Here is a 17,929-nt window from a genome sequence, read left to right as displayed (position 1 = left end):
TTCATCTGCTGTCATTGTAATTATGCTAACTAACCTGAACATTTGCGTGAGTGAGGTTGATTAACAGCGGTAAGACCCTCCTCCTGCCTCTGATTGGTTGTTTCTGACAGAGCTGTGTATTTGTTCAGATGATAGCAGGACCATAGAAAGATGGCAGCAGAGGTCATTTTTTTTCACAGATTATCTGTCTCATATTTTGTCACCACATGGTGATAGTTTTAACAAATAAGTAAAAAACATGTTTAAAAAAATACATACGGCTGCTTTATGGTAAACATTTATTCTCTACGAAATAAGTACAAGCTAACCATGCTAATATCTTTTGCTAAATGTAGTTTAAGATCTAAAGTCTGCGGCAAATTTGTCTCTCTCTCACATGCTGCATGACTCGCCTTTGGCCTCTGATAGAAAGTTAAAGAATACTTTAAACACAGTTCTCATATCAATAAATAATATAACTGTTAAATTGAAGTTAGAATTAGCATAAACATATTTAACGGCTGGTCAAATATGTCCAAAAACTGAGTAACAAAAATTAAAGTCGTAATAAGTGCATCTTTTCTCAGGAATATTTTAGTTCAATCAGTTAACTGCATTTTCGAAAGTGAACCTATCAAAAATGTCCAACAGATCTCCTCCAAACACAAAAGAAAAACTAATAGAAAAAAAGAAACTGAAACAACAACCATTGTTTCAGAAATTCTTGGGTCAATTTTCTCCTCCAAGATAGTTCATTGCCACCAAATATTCTTAATCATCTACTCATGCCTTCTGCAGTGCATAAAACTCCCACTCCTCGTGTTCATGCTGAAAGTCAGGGGGGAATGAATTCCTGGGAGCTATTCTGTCCCACAGCAGTGTGTGGCTTGTAGGATTCTAGTGTGTGATGACATGCACAGAAGCAGTCCGTTTTGTATCATGCAGGAATAAAAAGTTGTCTGCATCCTGCATGCTTCAAAGCCAGTATATTGAGAGCAGGAGAGCGAGGGGAAAACTCAGGGTCCATAATGTTGCACTGGGACGGGGGAATGAAGCGTCTTTGAGGTCCAGCTCTCATTTGTGAATCATGGAAGGTAGATGCTCATTGAATTTGACACCCCTGTCTCTTTTACCTGCATTCCATCACTTCAGCAGCTGGCCTTTGATAGCTGCCAGGGGGCTAAACTTGATCAGATGGCTAAATATTGTAATTACAAATGACTAGTATGCAAACTTCATTCATCTTGGCATGAAGGCGTGCAGAGAATGAGTCATGTCTTTAGTGCAGACTGAAATGTGCCGCATTTTTAATTTGGAGAACACGGTGCAGTACAGGGAGCTTCTTTCTGCAGTAAACATAACCCAGAAGTATGCTGGGAGAAACGCTAAAGGTGTCATTTCTCCCTCTTTTATTATTAGCGCCAACTATGGATGTCTCTGCTCTCTTTGTAAATGAAGCATGTAAATAGAAGGGACGTGATAAAAACACTATTTTCAAGCTCTCAATATACCGTGACAGGTTTTCGGGTTAGCATGGAGAAGAGCTGGCACCACTTTCAACCTATTCCAGGGCAACAGGTTGATATGTCAGGAACCTAGAGTTTGTTCCCCACTTTGACTACTTTGTTCTCAGGACACGTATGAAGTGATTCAAAGAAGGCGATCAGTTATCCATTTCTGCATAAAACACATGATACATAGTGGGACCTGAATGGTAAGAGGAAAAGGAAAAACATGACCTGCATCTCTTCTCGAAAAAAATAAACTGCTTGTTCCAATTATTTACAGTCAAGTCTGGTACTAATAAATAATTCCCAACAGTTGATGACTGTTACTTAGATATGTTAACAATCCAGCAGTCTCTGCTGATGTGAAAAGGTCCTAAAGTAAATGAACCTTTCATTGCAAAAAAAACAAAAAAACAACAACCTTGGTTAGTCAAGATGGAAAAAAAAATCTACCACAAAAATACTTTTTTTCTTTTTTTTTACAAAACAATGATTGTGGGATGATTGTAGAATCTTGAACAACTTTCCTAAATTAAAATGTACTGAAGTATTTTTATAATTCATACTTTCCTTTTTTAAGTTGATCAGTTTTTAGGAACTTAATATTTATAATCCATGACTTCCTGTTTTCTTGGAGTTCCTGTTTACAAACGTATTAATAATTTCACATTATTAATAAATTTGCAAAAATCTCAAATGTCTTTCTATATTGTCATAATGGGGTAGAATTCTGAATAAATGAATTTAATACATAGCAAAATATGGGAAAAGTAAAGGTGAAGTGCTGTGAATACTTTCTGGATGCACTCCAAGTATAATAACAAAAAGGTATATGTCTATTACTCTTCCTTCACAATGGGACAAAAAAGAAAACATGCTGTTTAATAATTCAAAAAGGAGCAAAGTTTATCTTATCACCTCACTCAATGAGCAGGATGTAATGTTTTGTCTTTTTGTCCCACCATCACAAATGTATGTAGAGTTTTCTAAATTATGCTGAAACTTTTATGTCAGCTGTGTGCTTTGGTCAGATGAGACTAACTTTTCAGCAAGAGATCCATGTTCATTGTTGAGTACGGTGGTGGTCCTGTGATGCTATGGCCATGGTTCTCTTCAAAGGGGATCAGGGACATGGTTACTATGTGTGACATCATGAACCCTTTGAAATACCATTTTAAGTGAACATCTAGTAAAGTCCACCAAACAGAAAAAGGGCACTTTTTAACTTATAAGGTTTTGCTTGATTAGAAGAATGCACTCAGTTTCCATAAAATGTGAACTGCTAAGTCCCCAGAATGGATGGCTTGGATGTCCACTCAGGAAGCCTCTTAGACAATATCACCAGAACGTAATGAAGTTTGAAAGGGGTCACAGTGGACCTGTGCATGACCCTGTGTGGTCATTTTGGACATCCTCACATGCTGGATAACTGCCAGCCTCATATCTGCCTAAGATACAGCCCTAACCCTTTCTGAATGACCTTTGCTCATTTTTTGGACTCACTGTTGGACATGCAGACATATTCCTGCTCCACTCAGGATATCGTCACAGTACCCTCTCATGATCGTTCTAGCTGAGCCAGAGTCTTGCTCGCTGAATCACTAACATGCCCATCACTGGTCTGCATGTGTACTAAATTACAGCTAACTGAGCTACTGCATCTGGACACCAAGCGGTATGGATATTTTCAAGTGCTATCTGACCAAAGGGGCCCTGCAACATACAAGAAATGTGTTTTACCTTTATGAATCCAGAGAATTGAATAGTCTGATCTTCATAACTGTACATTACCAAATTCTAAGACCCGATGCTCGGGGATTCTAACCAAAAAAAAAAAAAAAAATCTAATTTACAGCAAGAAAAATGAACACTTTCAGGACGGCTTAAGCTAGGAGAGCTGACTCTGACCAAACATCTGCAGTCTTTCTTATTCTACTCTTTGGGGTTTAACCAATCAACACTTAGGAAAATCAATGATTGCATGTTTTGTAAACTTACTGCAATTCATGAACTTTCAGATGGTTTCAGTATAAAAAACTGATCAATATCCAATATCCGATAGTAATCTCATTCTAGGATCAAATGTAGAGTTGAGGTTACTGATGTATCCTGCGATTCAGACTTCATGGTCCTGTGTTCATGACCGTCATTTTTATTTTACTGCGGAAGTTGAAACTCAAACTCAAAAAAATAAATAAAAATAAAAATAAAAAAAACGTTAAAAAATGTTTCTAACTCAAATGTAATCTAATCACCTGTGTAGGAACATTGGCAGCTTGTTGGAAAATCCTGAAACGCATACACACACACACACGCATACACACACACACACACAAAAGGAAAACCCTAACACAGGCTGATGGTACACCTTCCGATACTAAAAACCGATCAATAGTCTCATCACAATATATTCTTTGCTTTGTTTGACTGAAGTAGGAAGCTACTATTTTACTTTGATGTGCTCACACAGATACAACTTAACTTATGTATAAATACTGATGAATGAGTAGTGAATCGATCCAAAATATCAATGTCGAGTTGGTATCAGTATCAGATTGATTCTAAGGGTGGTAAGATTGATACTTTAGCATCAGAATCCATCTTGAAATTTAATTTTATTTTTGTATTGTAGTTTCTCAACAGTGCCTCAAAAAAATTTATTGATTTGCTCCCCCTTTAATAAAACTGTCACTTTGTTTATTTAAAAAAAATGGACACATCTTTGTTTTATTTTTCTGTTGCTACTGTTTGTCATGTTAGTATGTTATTAACACCTTTCAGCTTTGTCCAAATTCTATTGTAAGTGTGAACAGAATAATTCAAAGGAAAAAACACAAAACACCTAAAGGTCAGAAGTTTGATAATATGTCAAACTTTGACAAAACGTGTCGGTATCAGTATTGATGTAATTATTGGTCTCAATACCAAAATATGAAGTATCACACACCTATAGTGATCACCTCAAATAAAGATGCTACATTTATGCTGATAATCTTGACCTTATCTGTTGGTAACCGATGGAAAAATTGAGTTCCACTTTTTCCTGAGATTTTATAAAAGTCATTCTTTAGCAAGGTCAGTTAAGTGAGATAATCATATTCACCTTAAAAATGTGACTTGTTAATTTTCCCCTAAAGCAGGCCTCTCTGTCATTCAGTGACTGTCCTCCTCAGTCTGCAAGGCCACTACACAGGTAGCAGTTCACGAGCTCCTTATTGTCAACGCTTCGGTCCTGGACTGCATACTTGTGTCTCCAGTGTTAACAAACCTGAGGTTTTTCTGTTACAGAGGTCTCATTGAATTACTTGGAGGTAGCACCCAAAAACACAGCAAAATCACTACAGTGTGACCGACCTCAATCCCAGCTGCAGCTGCTCCCCCTTTAATAAAACTGTCACTATTTGGTGCAGATTCTGGGCTTCTGTCCTTCAGGGGACACAGCAGCAGTGAAGCTCCAACACTCCATCGCCTCTACCAACGCTGTGTAGCTCTCTGAAGTCATCCCAAGCATCAATTCATGAAATGTGTTGCATTTCCACCCACAACACTGGTTAGATCATGGAGTGCTTGCTTAGTGTAGCTCACTTTCTCTCCAACCTATCTACTCTTTCAACAAAAATCTGGTTTTTTTTTTTGTTTTTTTTTTTGGAGAGAGTAGGTTTCAGATGGATATGTTATATATAATACTAGCTTTATATATAATGCTAGTATGTGGCTGCCTGAGGACCACCATAAAAAAATGAAAATAAACAGTTACATAAACACACACACACACACACACAATCAACCAAGATGTATGTAAACCTTGTATCTGTTCTAAGTGCATCATGGTGGATGTTTTCCCTGGTCAGAGGTTAGGGTGGCTTATTATTATATCTTATCCTGTCTATAGTCTTCTCCTTATCCTGGCTTATTCTATGTTTCAATTGGGCAATGATGCATGTAACATATGGTGTGTGTGTGTGTGTGTGTATATCCGATGAGTAATTCGAGCTTGATTATCTGGTGCCTTGCTCTCAGCGACAGTCAGATGAACTTTCTGAGACTTTGACGTTGCTGCAGACAGTGAGGTGAGAAGCAGCACTCACACTGCCTGGGAATGGCAGTGTGAGTGCCATTCCCAGGCACTCGCACCGTTTCAGGTAAAAGAATTGAAACAAGAAGGGAAAGAGAATTAGGAAATGGCTAAGAAAGGGAGGCAGAACAAGCACGCATGCAGCAGTTTAAAGCGGGTTCGGACTGAAAGGGGACAAGATCGGAACAGGGAAGAGAGGATGAGGGGAAACTGCAGATGAGGCCACATTAGATGGGTAGAGTAGGGGATGTGTAAATCAGTCAATGAGGAGTAGGGAGAGAGAGACTTGAAGGTTAAAGCCAAAAGAACTTAGATGAGGTTTATAATATGTTATGCATTAGGAGAGGAGTAAGAACGAACTATGAGGAAAGGAATAAGAATGGACTAAGAGCAGTCTTTAATCCATTCATAGTAAATTTAAAAAGTCTTCCTCTACTTCTTCATCCCTCTCAATTCCTCTGGATGTGTGACTTTCATTCCCCCCATCTAGGCATTTTCCAGTTAGACTCCGTGTTCGTCCACTCTCACAGCATATTGCCCTTTCATAAACACAGGAGCATGATCAATGTGACAGCCCCTCAATGCATTTAACAGAGGATACAAGTCACACAAAGCACTTTTAGGAAACAAGCGCCTCTTCTTTTCGCTTTTGATTTGTTTAAAAGAATGGAATTGGGCAGTAAACATGAAAACTATCATGCTGTTTTTTATGTTTACCAAAGGAGATGAGGAAGGGGAAGTGACATTTGGAACAGTGAAACAAACAAGGACAGTAGTCATCACATTCTGAAGAGTTTCCTGCTTTACAGTTGTGTCTATATACGTTAAGTTGCAAGGGAAAACAAAGCCCTCATTTAAATCCCGTCCGGTAATATTTCAACTGGTAAAACCTCAATCTGTACATCAACATTGCAATGTTCAAACCAGGGCCACAAAAAACAACTTAAATAGTCTCAACAACAAGACTGACAAACTGCTCACTGTTCTCATTCAAGATATAGTTAGTCTGGATACGATTTTGTTTCTGGATTTCTAGGCAAAATATATTTGAGTAAGAGCAACAAATGTCTTTGAAAAACCATTAGAACATGATTCAATCAATTTTGTGAGAGGGAGACACATAATGAGATGGTAATGTGTGAGGAAAAAGAATAAAAAGGCTTTTTCTCCTCAAAAAATATTTGCAGTTGCTCCTAGAAAGTATTTTTGTGTCACATGGATCTATACCAATTTCATAAAACAAGAAAGGGAGACAAATTGTACAAATATGGATTGCCCTCTGGTAGACTTCTGAAGGTGACATGGAGTACTTTGCTTTAAATCCAACCCCTCCTCCCACCCACTCAGGTTCTCTTTGGCCTCATGCACAACAGTTAGCAAAGAGACGCTTGCTTCAAAGTGCTGCTCACACAGTTACTTCACCTCTGCTGTGCTTCTAGAGCAAGTAGAATCTGTCTTAGCAGAGGAGCAGTGGCACATTCCTGCCAACGAGAGGCCTTACCTGATTCTGCTTTGGCCTGCTAGGTTTGACAGTTCATGTGTTTTAGAAGGGCCCCTTTCCCTCTCTAATACCCCCACCCTCCCAGTCAGGGCAGCAGTGGCGCCAGCTCAGGGAAAAAAATGATATATAGATATATTTTTTTTAATTTTTTTTTTTTTTACAGCCAGAGAAAAAGGACTCACATGGTATCCCTATGGAGCAGCATAGTGGGGAAATAGAAAGTACAACAAAACATTATACAAACACACATACACACGCACACACGCATGCACGCACACACGCACACACACACACACACCCCCACACACACACACTCACAAAACTGCACATGCATGCTCATAACCATTCACAGTAACACAAAAAGACAGACATGCAACACAGCTCCGCCCATCTCATTCTGGAAAATGAAATAAACAAAGTGGTGACATGCCCTGGTGTTTGGGAGTGTGCTCTAGCAGTGTGAATGACTGCGTGGTTGAGCCAATACATTTTTTTAGCTTTATTGAAACCTCTGTGCTTCTCAAGCATGACTTTATTAATGTCTGGGTTTCTGAGCTCACTCTGGGTGGAGGACATACAGTTAGATGTGCAGTAGAAGACAGGAAGACGGGGCTGGACGATATAGACCGAAACCAAATTCTTATTTATGTTCAAGGTCAAAGTCAAGGTTATCAAGGCTAGGCATTTACATTCAATATGCTACCCTCCTGTTCTTTTTCCTGTTATTATACTAGAAATACATTATTTTACTTCTAATGATGCTAAACCATTTTGGTTATCTACTGTTTTATTTATAATGGAGTAGAATTTTGTTGCGCAATTTGGCAGCTTGTTGTATTTCTGTTATAAAATAAGCAATTTAAATCATTTTGAGATTAAAAGCTTTACTTTTGCATATTTTTTTTCAATTTAGCATGTTTTGTCACCTTCTGATAATGCAAAATAAAAGAGAGGATACATATTTCAAAAGCTCTTATAGCACCAAACTGGACCCTAAATCAATGGCGGGTTATAGAGGAAGAGCAAGAGCAGAGTGGGTCAGGAAAAACAGGAAGCTAAAACCTTCTTGATCACAGTGGCTAACATGACCCTCTCATACATTGGAGGATGAGCTAACAAATACCCAGCCAGGCTGTCTGGAACTCAGTGTTGTGTGTTTCAAAGAGATGTGGCAGCAATAGCCAACCACATAATAACCAACTCCAGTATCTCTTCCTGACTTTCACAAGTTAAGGCTGGACAAGCAAACATAAGAGTTGTAGAGATTGTCATCAGTAGCTTGTGTAATCCAGAACATGCTGCTATTGCTTCTGCAGTCCAGGTACTGAACTTTGACACAGCTGTAAATTATGTCCATTTTATTTACCAAAGAAATTCACCAGTATTACCTCTGTATATGTATAGATCCTGTAGTGGATGATTTAATATGCCAACTGTGCATATTAAATCATCCACTCCACTCCATTGTTGTTAAGGACAGAACCCTCATCAGATGTATATGCAGCTATGCAGCAATATCTGAAAAATTTTATTTATTCTTCTCTCCCTTCAATAATTTCAGCAGCTCCTCAAGTACTCCACCAGAATGAAAAATTTAAAAAAATAAAAAATTTGGATTTGTTTTATGCAAACATCAGGGATGGTACAGACTGGTGCACCCTGTGTATCACATGGACATGACAGCTATGCCATGACTTAGTGTGCAGCCATCTATTTAAAGTTTATGTGGACAAAATGATTCCCATCAAACCACTACGATTCTTTCTGAAATGTAAAGCTCTGCACAGCCACTGGCCTCAAAGAATGGCTGAATGAGAAAAAGGAGATACCCGAGAAAAGAAGCCAGGGAAATTATTGAGGTGTGCACAAAATCAACTTCAGACATAACAAGAGGGTCAGATGGTGTGAGGTGGACAGGGCCAATGAACTAAAGACCTTCTTCAACATGTTCAGTTTAGAAACAAGCCCAGCATCATCCTCACCTGCTCTCAGCCAGACACACGTCTTTTCCTCCAATTTACCCACAACTCCCCTTTCACACCACATTTTTCTTCCGATTTGGACATTGATCTTGGGGTTACTGCTCAGTTATTTTCTTCAATGATATCAGGGAAGGCTGGTGCTTCCTTCACCTCACCCTATGTCCATGTCTAGTAGTCATGAAAGGAAGGTAGGAGAGATGGAAGCAGAACAAGACTGCAGCCAGACGGTTTCAGACCCTCAGGACTTGAAGGTCTGTGGGAACCAGCTCTTCGGGATCCTGCATCACCTCTTCAAGTTCAGCGGAACCCAGGAAAGGATTGCGGCGCTTTGGAAGACATGCTGCCTCAGTATCCAGGAAATCTCATTCATCCGTGCTTAGCAACTACGAGCCCTATTGTCCAAGCATCTCATCATAAAAGTCATGGGGAGAATGTCTTTGGCCCAACTGAGAAGGTAAACAAGCCACTCAGGACCTAAAGCTGTAAAGAGGTCACTGTAAGCTAGTACTGTGAGTTTATCTTCTCTAATTTCTCTAGTGCATTTAACACAACTCAGCCTGCTGTAGTGTGTAAGAAACCCAGGAAGGCACAGGTGGACTCAGATTCAAGTTCAGATACTTTTGTTGTCCCACAAGGGGAAAATTTATTTTCACAAAGTCAGCAAAACCTGAACTAAGGCAAGATTAGTACAAACATCAATATTCAGCCATAATCACCTGAATTAATAACTTCCTGACAAACAGACCACAGTTTGTGAGACTACAGACTGTGTTTGACCAGGAGGTCAGCAGGGGACTGTCCTGTCAAAATGTATTTTTACACTGCGTGCTTCAGTCTTCCAGTACAAGTCAGAGTCCTGTCATCTGCAGAAACACTCAGATGACTTTGAGTCGCTGGAAAAGAGGCTGAGCACAGGGACCTGACAGACTACTCAGCATTATGGCCATCTTTAAAGTTAAAAAGACAAAGAGGATAACTGAGAATTTTAGGAAAAGCTGCATCATGTCAAACACTATTTCCATCACGGGATGAGAAGTTAAGGTATACGCTGGTGTCCATCTGCACAACAGGATGGACTGGAGAAGCAACAGGAGCTGCACTTCCATTACAAATGTACGCAAATCTTTATCTATACTCTGCTAATGTCGAAAAAACACAATTATGAAATTGTGGTGTTTTCATTAAAGGTGCAGAATGTAACTTATAGAAAAACTATGTTTTCATATATATATATATATATATATATATATATATATATATATATATATATATACAGTTATATATATATTTGTTATAACTGTCACCATGTCGTGACAGTATGTTATGAGACAGATAATCTGTGAAAAGTTCTGTTGTCTGAAGCAACATACAGTTCCAGACCAAAAACAACTAATCAGAGCCAGGAGGTGGGGCTCAGCGCTGTCAATCATCCTTGCTTACTCACTGCTAAATGTCCTAATGGCAGAGAAACAGCTTACCATTGCAGAAAAAAACTTTTATCTGCCATCATCGATGACTTTGCTAATTAGCCTGAGCATTCACAACAGGATCTGTTGACTGGAAAAAGCTGCGGCGTTACCAGAGAGCAGGTAATATATGATGTGAAAAAAGTATTTCTCCTGCAGCTTTTTAAAGTACTTCTATCTTGATACAGCTGAAAAACCACCTTGTCCCAGGTCAAAACCTATTTATCGAAAAACGTACGATTTTCCGAAATTGCCATGTATCCATAAAGCAAATTTATTTCCACAATTTCAATTTGCGCAATTTTATTGTTAGTGGAAATGCAGGCAGTGAAACTGTATACAAGGAGGAACTAAGCAAGCTATAATTCATCAAATCCATTCCGTATATGTAAACATAGAAAGACTATGACAGAGCTGCAAACCTACCAAAACATCTAAACTGACAGCAATAACCAGAGAAGCAGCCAACAATCCCATCTCTGGAGAAAATACAAAGATCCACAGCTCAGATAAGAAAATACCCCAACAGAGGAACGAATAGTTTTTCAAATTTCACAAATCTGTGGGAAAAGTTATAAAAGAGGGACAAGAAGAAAATATTGCAAAATGAAAGCTAAAAGAAGCCTTGTTTGCAGGTTCACACAAACCATTCCAACCACACAGCCAACATGTGGAAGAAGGTGTTCTGTTCAAAAGACACCAAATTAATCCTGTTATTCTACAATTATGTGTGGCAGAAAACATATACTACATATCACCCTAAACCCACCTCATCCACTGACAAACAGCTAGTTTGTCAGTGGATGACAAACTGACAAACTAGTTTGTCAGTTTGCTGTTTGTCATCCACTGATAAACTATCCACTGACAAACAGCCAGTTTGTCAGTGGATGAGAAGATGGATGGATCTAAATGCAGGGATATCCTGGGAGAAACCCTGGTAAAGACTTGGAGAGAGTCTTTCTCCAAGCAGGAGAACGACCCTGAAAACACAGCGAGAGATACACTGAAGCATGTCCATGTGTCAGAATAACTCAGTCAACCCAGAACTAAATCCAATTAAGATGGCAAGAGCCAAAAACTAATGTTCAGATGACATCATCCAATCAGAGATTGATATGTTTTGCTAAATGTTTATAGACATCTAGAACTGGTACCTACATGCCCCAAAACACACATTTTCCTTCCATTACACAATTATTTTGTGTTTGACCATAAAATAAAATATTTTTTAAGACAATTATGATAGCTCTGATTAACAAACAATTTTTAATAACTTCCTGACAAACAGACCACATATATATGACCGTTTTTACTGATGTCACTCCAGCAGTTAAAACTATGTTTAAACAGTCGTGTCTATTTATCAGCTCAGATGTGGTCCAGTGGTGAGCTGAAAATATAATATAAGCTGCCATGATATTAGTGCATGTCTAAAAGGAACAATGCAAGAAACCGGAAATGACAGGTTTACATGATGTATTATGTCAATATATTAAAATGAATGTATTTATAGAGGTTGCTATATCGCCCAGTCCTTTGGTCAGGAATTTAGGTTTTTTTAGTTTCTTACATGCCAAGAACTGCACATGGAATCCTTTACTAATATGAAACTTTGTGAAACTAATGTTAATGTTAGGTAAGGGGAACCGGAGTAAATAATAAAATGCAGCTATCAAATCACAATTTTATATATTATTAAGTAAACAAGCTATCCAAACCAACCTGGCCCAGTGAGAAAAAGTAATTGACCTCAACTTGAACGACAAGTTGTTTCATCCTTGGTTGCAACAACTGTCTTCAAACATGTAAAGACAATATGTCCATCAAGTTGCAGTAAAGGAATTTTTTGCCACTCCTCTTTGCGGAATTTTTTTTTACTTTGGAGGGTCTAGACTGAATTTAAGTCTAAACTTCGGCTAAGCCCTCTGTTTGGCTTTGCAAAAAATCTGAGTCTCTCATATTGCTGTATTATAAAACCTGTCTAAGGGAGGCCTAGAGTGGTCCAGCTGTTGTTCAAGGTTCCTTTGTGACCTCCTGGATCAGCCATCAAGGTCTCTTTTGGTCAGCCAGACTCTCCTGGGAAGGTTCATGCTGTTCCCAGTATTTGCTGGAGTCTCAAAGCTTTAGAAATGGCTTTGTTACCGTTTTCCAGACAGATGTCAGATCGGTTCTTGAATTTGTTTTTATTAGAACAAGACATGTTGCATTTTCTAAATGTATTATAGACTACTGATTTGCTGTCCGATGGATTGTGTTAAAGTAACTTCTAGATTCTACAGTTCTGGCAGTAATCTGGCCTGGGAGGGAGATGGAAACTGAACCAAAAACATCAGATTTGATTAATGATTTGGTAACAAGGACAACTGTATGTGCTCACAGAGTCATGATGGTTTGGATATGTGCAGCTTTCATGCTTACTACATTATATCATCATTCTGAAAACTGCATTCTGTAGTTTACTCAGGTTATTTGTACTGATTTAAAAATTTATTTGATGATATGGACCATTTTAGTGGGACAAAAAACAAAAACAGAAGAAATCTGTAAAGGTTGCACATGTTATTCACAACTGTGTATTTAGCTTAGAACAATGTCTGCCTGCCTCTGCGCTGGTTTGTAACGTAAAATACTGTATCAGGATTAAAATCCACCAGTTAATAGCTGAAGTGCTGAGGCTAAGGCTAGCAGGGAGGAATGATTAGTGTCAGGTTAACAAGGATGGAGTTAGGAGAGAGGAAACAGAGGGGAGGATGGGAGTTAGAGCTTTAGGAAGAAACTAAGCATCTGTGGTCAGGACCTGGACAAATTCAAACCCTCCCCTGTGATGCAATATGAACTACTGTAGCTACACCACCAGAAAGGGGTAATTTGCTGTATTAGATCTTCTTGACAACATCACTGAAGCAACCACGCAAAAAATACTTTAAACATCAAAGCTGACATTAGCGTCTCATTTCCCTATGCAAATGTAAAGCGAGGAAGAGAACGGAAAGCTTTCCATTTTTTTTCTGCCTTTCCTTCATTTTCACTGAGATTCCCTGATGCCCCTCCCACCAATACCTACCCCCCCACCCCTCCCGAGACGGACCAAGATGCTCAGCTTTGGGGGGGAGGAAAGTGGGTTAAGGGATTTTGGGGGCTGCTCTGCATTACCAAAACAAACCATTCAGCAAACAAACAATTAGGCTCTCATGAATTATGGACAAGCCATCTAAAATAGCAATATTCATCTAAAACAAGGAGTGGGAAATTGTGGAGCGAGTGCTGAGCTAATGATACAGATGTCAGGGTGTTTTTAAACACTTCAGCAGGGCTGTCGCATGTGGGCGAATCAGTGAATGCCTTCCTGCAAACATGTAAGCTTTGTTTCTATGTGACCTATGCTAATGATTTCATCCATGTGGACCACTGCAGGTGAGTGATAAAAAGCAAGAGAAGACTGACGAGAATGAGACACGACAGGTACGAACGTGGAAGGAAGGAAAGAAGGAAGGCATCAAGTAATCCAAAAATCAACACAACTGTGCATCAGCCATTTTGTGTCTTGGTTTGCACCTAGCAACATCCATTATTCACAGCCCTGTGTTTACCTCTCACAGACACGCACAGTCCATGCAGCAATGATCCAGGAGGATATACTGAACACCAGCAACACTGTTCCCGGACAGATGGTCATGAGGGTTTTCATGACAAAGCGTGTGTTGAAGTTGATCTTGTTGAGGGCGCCGATACTGCGGGACGAGGCGTCCGTGAACAGCTTGCTGTGGAGTAACATGACCCTGCCAATCAGGTAGAGTCTCAGGAACATGGGTATAGAGAGGATGATGTCCACGTCGGCGTCAGCCACAGACGGTGTGTAGGTAAAGGCCAGCCGCGCCGTCCAAGTGAAGACGTACTGGCCTGGGATGGGGTGAATGGCACACACCAGAAGCTCCAGCACAATGAAGAAGATTCGCTCATATGTCATGGCTATCCTCCAATCATCTGCTCCATTGTCGACCATGAACAGCTGAAAAGAAGCAAAGTGCATCTTAGCTGAATGCATTTTCTTTTATTTAAAAAAAAACTGTACAGCATCTTCCAATTGTTTAATTTGATAAATCATAACTTAGCTGTCTGCATATCATTATCCATTAATCAATCAATCAATCAAAATGAACTGCAATTCAATTTCCTCATACTAGTCATCATCTGCTTATGTAGAACGGGGTCGCTGGGGCAGCAGTTTCAGCCCAGACTTCCCTCCTCCAGGGTCTCAGGGGGGAAGCCCGATGTGTCCCCACGCCAGCCGAGTATCCTGGCAGAGGAACATACCCGAAAAATGTTTCGAGGCATCCAGAAATGATGACAGAGACACCTTAACTGACTCCGTTAGATGTGGAGAAGCAGCAACTCTAGACTGAGTCCCTCCCTAATGGCTTCTCTAAGGGAGAGTCCAGCCACGCTGTGGACAAAGCTCATTTTGGCTGCTTTTGTCGGCAATCTCATTCTATCATAACCTCATAAATGACCATAAATGAGGGTAGGAACGTAGTCTTGCTTTTTGGCTAAGCTCTCTCTTCACCACAAGTCTGTGCAGCAGTTATTGGGCAAGAGGCAAGGTACATTTTGGTACAGTTGGTTCAGTTGTCAATCAAATAAAGAAACATAAAACACAAAATCAGAAAGCCACACATTGTTAATATCAATGGTTTGGAGTAGAGTAGCAGTCTTCAGATCCATGCCTTGAAGGCCAGTGTCCTGTGACTTTTAGATCAGCTTCAACTCAGAGTGAAATAATGAGGTAATTAGTATGACTCTAGAAAACCTGACATAGTGAGGAGGTCATTGAGCCATTTGATTCAGGTGTGTTGGACCAGGGACAGATCTAAAAGCTGCAGGACATTGGCCCTAGAGGCCTGTATTTGAAGACCCCTGCTCTGTAGGTACCTGGATTATTCATGCATGCTCAGAGTTACAGCTGAGATTCAAACCAGGGAACCTCTAATCATGAAAACAAATTGTATAACTATTTTTCCTTCAGTTACTCTGCAAAATCCAATTTATTTTTACAGTTATATACTTATTATCTCAAAATTAAGTTCAGACTCATACTGAAGTTCATCAGCGGCGGTTCTAGACCAAATTTACCAGAGGGACTAGTGTGTCCTTTCATGGGGGCACAAAACAAAAGAATGAAGTAAGAAAAGCAGGGCAATATTCCATCTTTTAAAATATTAAGTGAGCCACAGAACCAGATCCACTTGCAACTCCAGAGCTGCAGGCTGCAGATGAAATCTTTGATCCTATCTCAGCACAAGTGAAGCTAAAAATGCAACACTTAAATTTGAATTCATTGTTAAAGTAAAATTCTCAAGGTAAAAATAAATTTGCTCCAAAGGACAATTAGATACAGTTTCTGTGCCTGCGCATATCAGCATAAGAAACTGATTTAGTATTATTTCTTCAGTACAGGAGGTATAACAGGGACTGGGATCAGTTTCTGCAGGGACATTGGCCCCTAATGGCCTCCATCTAGAACCGCCCCTGAAGTTAATATTTCATTAATAGACTCACCTGGATTTCTCGGGCGTGGTACATTATTATAAGACCAAGCAAAATAACAGTGGAAAGGCTGATAAGGCATTTCAGTGCAAATGAGTATGAGGATTCCTGCAATAAAAAACACAGAAAAAGAATAATTTATTCCAATATCAACATAAACAATATAAAATACATATCACTTAGTGTGTATTGTTATATATCATAACAATAACAGTGATTTCGGAATAGCATGTCTCTAATAAAGATAATAGACCAGGATGGATAAACCTCAGACAAAAGAAGGCCACAAACAACCTTAAAAAACAGATCATTCAACAGTTTTGTTGTGCTTTTTTCAAATATGTAGAGTGTGAGGCAAGACAAGTGATATATTATCAAAAGTTAGCCAAGCATCATCTTAAGTGTTGCTTCCACTACCTAAGCCTGTAGTGGAAACTCTTATTTGTAATGAAAGGTCAGCGTGGTTCTGTTACAACCAAGTTACAACCAGAAATCCACATGTGCTGTTTATATTTACATACACAAAGACACACAAACTTTTTGTTCGTGTGATTTTAAATTAGACTAAATATTTCGGGTTGAAGCTCAGTTGGTCTTACAAGATTATTTATCTCAGCTAAATCCCAGAATACTCAGAAAAAATATGTTTTATATACATATAGTTTAGAAGTTCAATTCCTGACAATGCAGAACTAGTTTTTGTATTGATAATGATTTTTATATAAAGTAATACGATATTCTCTAAAAACATGTATTTCAAACAGTTATGCTGCTTGGCAATATAGATCATTTTGATAATCCTAAATGACCCAGGACAGGAAGATTTTAGTCTGATTTAATATCAGGGAAAAATAAAATATGCCTTTTTAAATATCTGGTTTCAACTGCATTAACAATCATATTATATATATTTGGATATTTGGTTCTTTTGTCAGACTGAAAGGAACTTTTGAACATAACAACCTTTAACCGGATATTAAACTTGCTTTTCAATAAGCCCACATTTCTGTATTCAGAATGTTTTTTTATTGGTCTTATGTAAGCTGAAGATCATCATAACAGAAAGAAAGGCTTTGAAACATCAATGTGTGCAAACCTAATCTATATAATGTGTATCACTTATTGAACTGGGATACTAAAATACATAACATTTTCAATAATATTAAAATTTATTGAAATATCCTGTATTTCTTGTTTAGTATGAAAATATAAAATGAGAAGCAAAAATGAAACAAAAGCACTCAAAGGAAACACATAGACGCACACACGCACAACCCTGCACGCACACGCATAGACACGCACACACGCGCACACACACACACACACACACACCTGCACACACACATGCACACCCCCCCACACACACACACGCGCACACGCACACACACACACACACACACACGCACACGCACACACACACACACACACACACACACACACACACACACACACACACACACACACACACGCACTACTCACACAAGCACAGAGAATTCCTATTAGTATAAGTGGATAATGTAGTTCTATACAAAAAGTACACTTAAGATGATGCTTAGCCATGCAGGTGCAGGTGTAAGTACAGCCTGGTGTTATCTGGACACCGTTCATCATAAATGAAAGTACAGATTAATCAAAACGTGACATAAATAGGGGGACTTTTTACATAGTGGTTGGAGCCAAAAGCCATTGCTAACATTAGAACAGGGCCACCAGCGTGAGCTGTGCTTGTGATAAATAGACTGGCTGGATGCTAAAGTGCCGCTGCTGTTTATTTGTGTACATTGGAAATGAGAGCCGGTAGTCCTCATACCTCCTACTTGGTAAAATGCCAGATGATAAATCAGTTTAACAGCCCTGGTGTAAAAGGGCCA

At 39.1% G+C, this 17,929-nt stretch overlaps 1 protein-coding gene across 2 annotated transcripts in view; it reads right to left on the bottom strand.

The window, feature by feature from the left end:
• kcnn1a (potassium intermediate/small conductance calcium-activated channel, subfamily N, member 1a) overlaps window positions 1-17,929 on the bottom strand; it is a 92,655-nt gene that overhangs the window by 25,199 nt on the left and 49,527 nt on the right. For both annotated transcript variants that reach the window (XM_017310177.2, XM_008433431.3), the window contains exons 3-4: window positions 16,071-16,166; window positions 14,105-14,523 (exon numbers count right to left, since the gene is read on the bottom strand). In XM_017310177.2, coding sequence (XP_017165666.1) covers window positions 14,105-14,523; window positions 16,071-16,166 — 515 coding nt within the window. The remainder of the gene's footprint in view (window positions 1-14,104; window positions 14,524-16,070; window positions 16,167-17,929) is intronic.

Source organism: Poecilia reticulata, chromosome 17 (genome assembly GCF_904066995.2).
Source record: "Poecilia reticulata chromosome 17, P_reticulata-male-v2, whole genome shotgun sequence".
In the NCBI taxonomy this organism is placed as follows: domain Eukaryota; kingdom Metazoa; phylum Chordata; class Actinopteri; order Cyprinodontiformes; family Poeciliidae; genus Poecilia; species Poecilia reticulata.
This window is presented reverse-complemented; position numbering and strand designations above follow the sequence as displayed.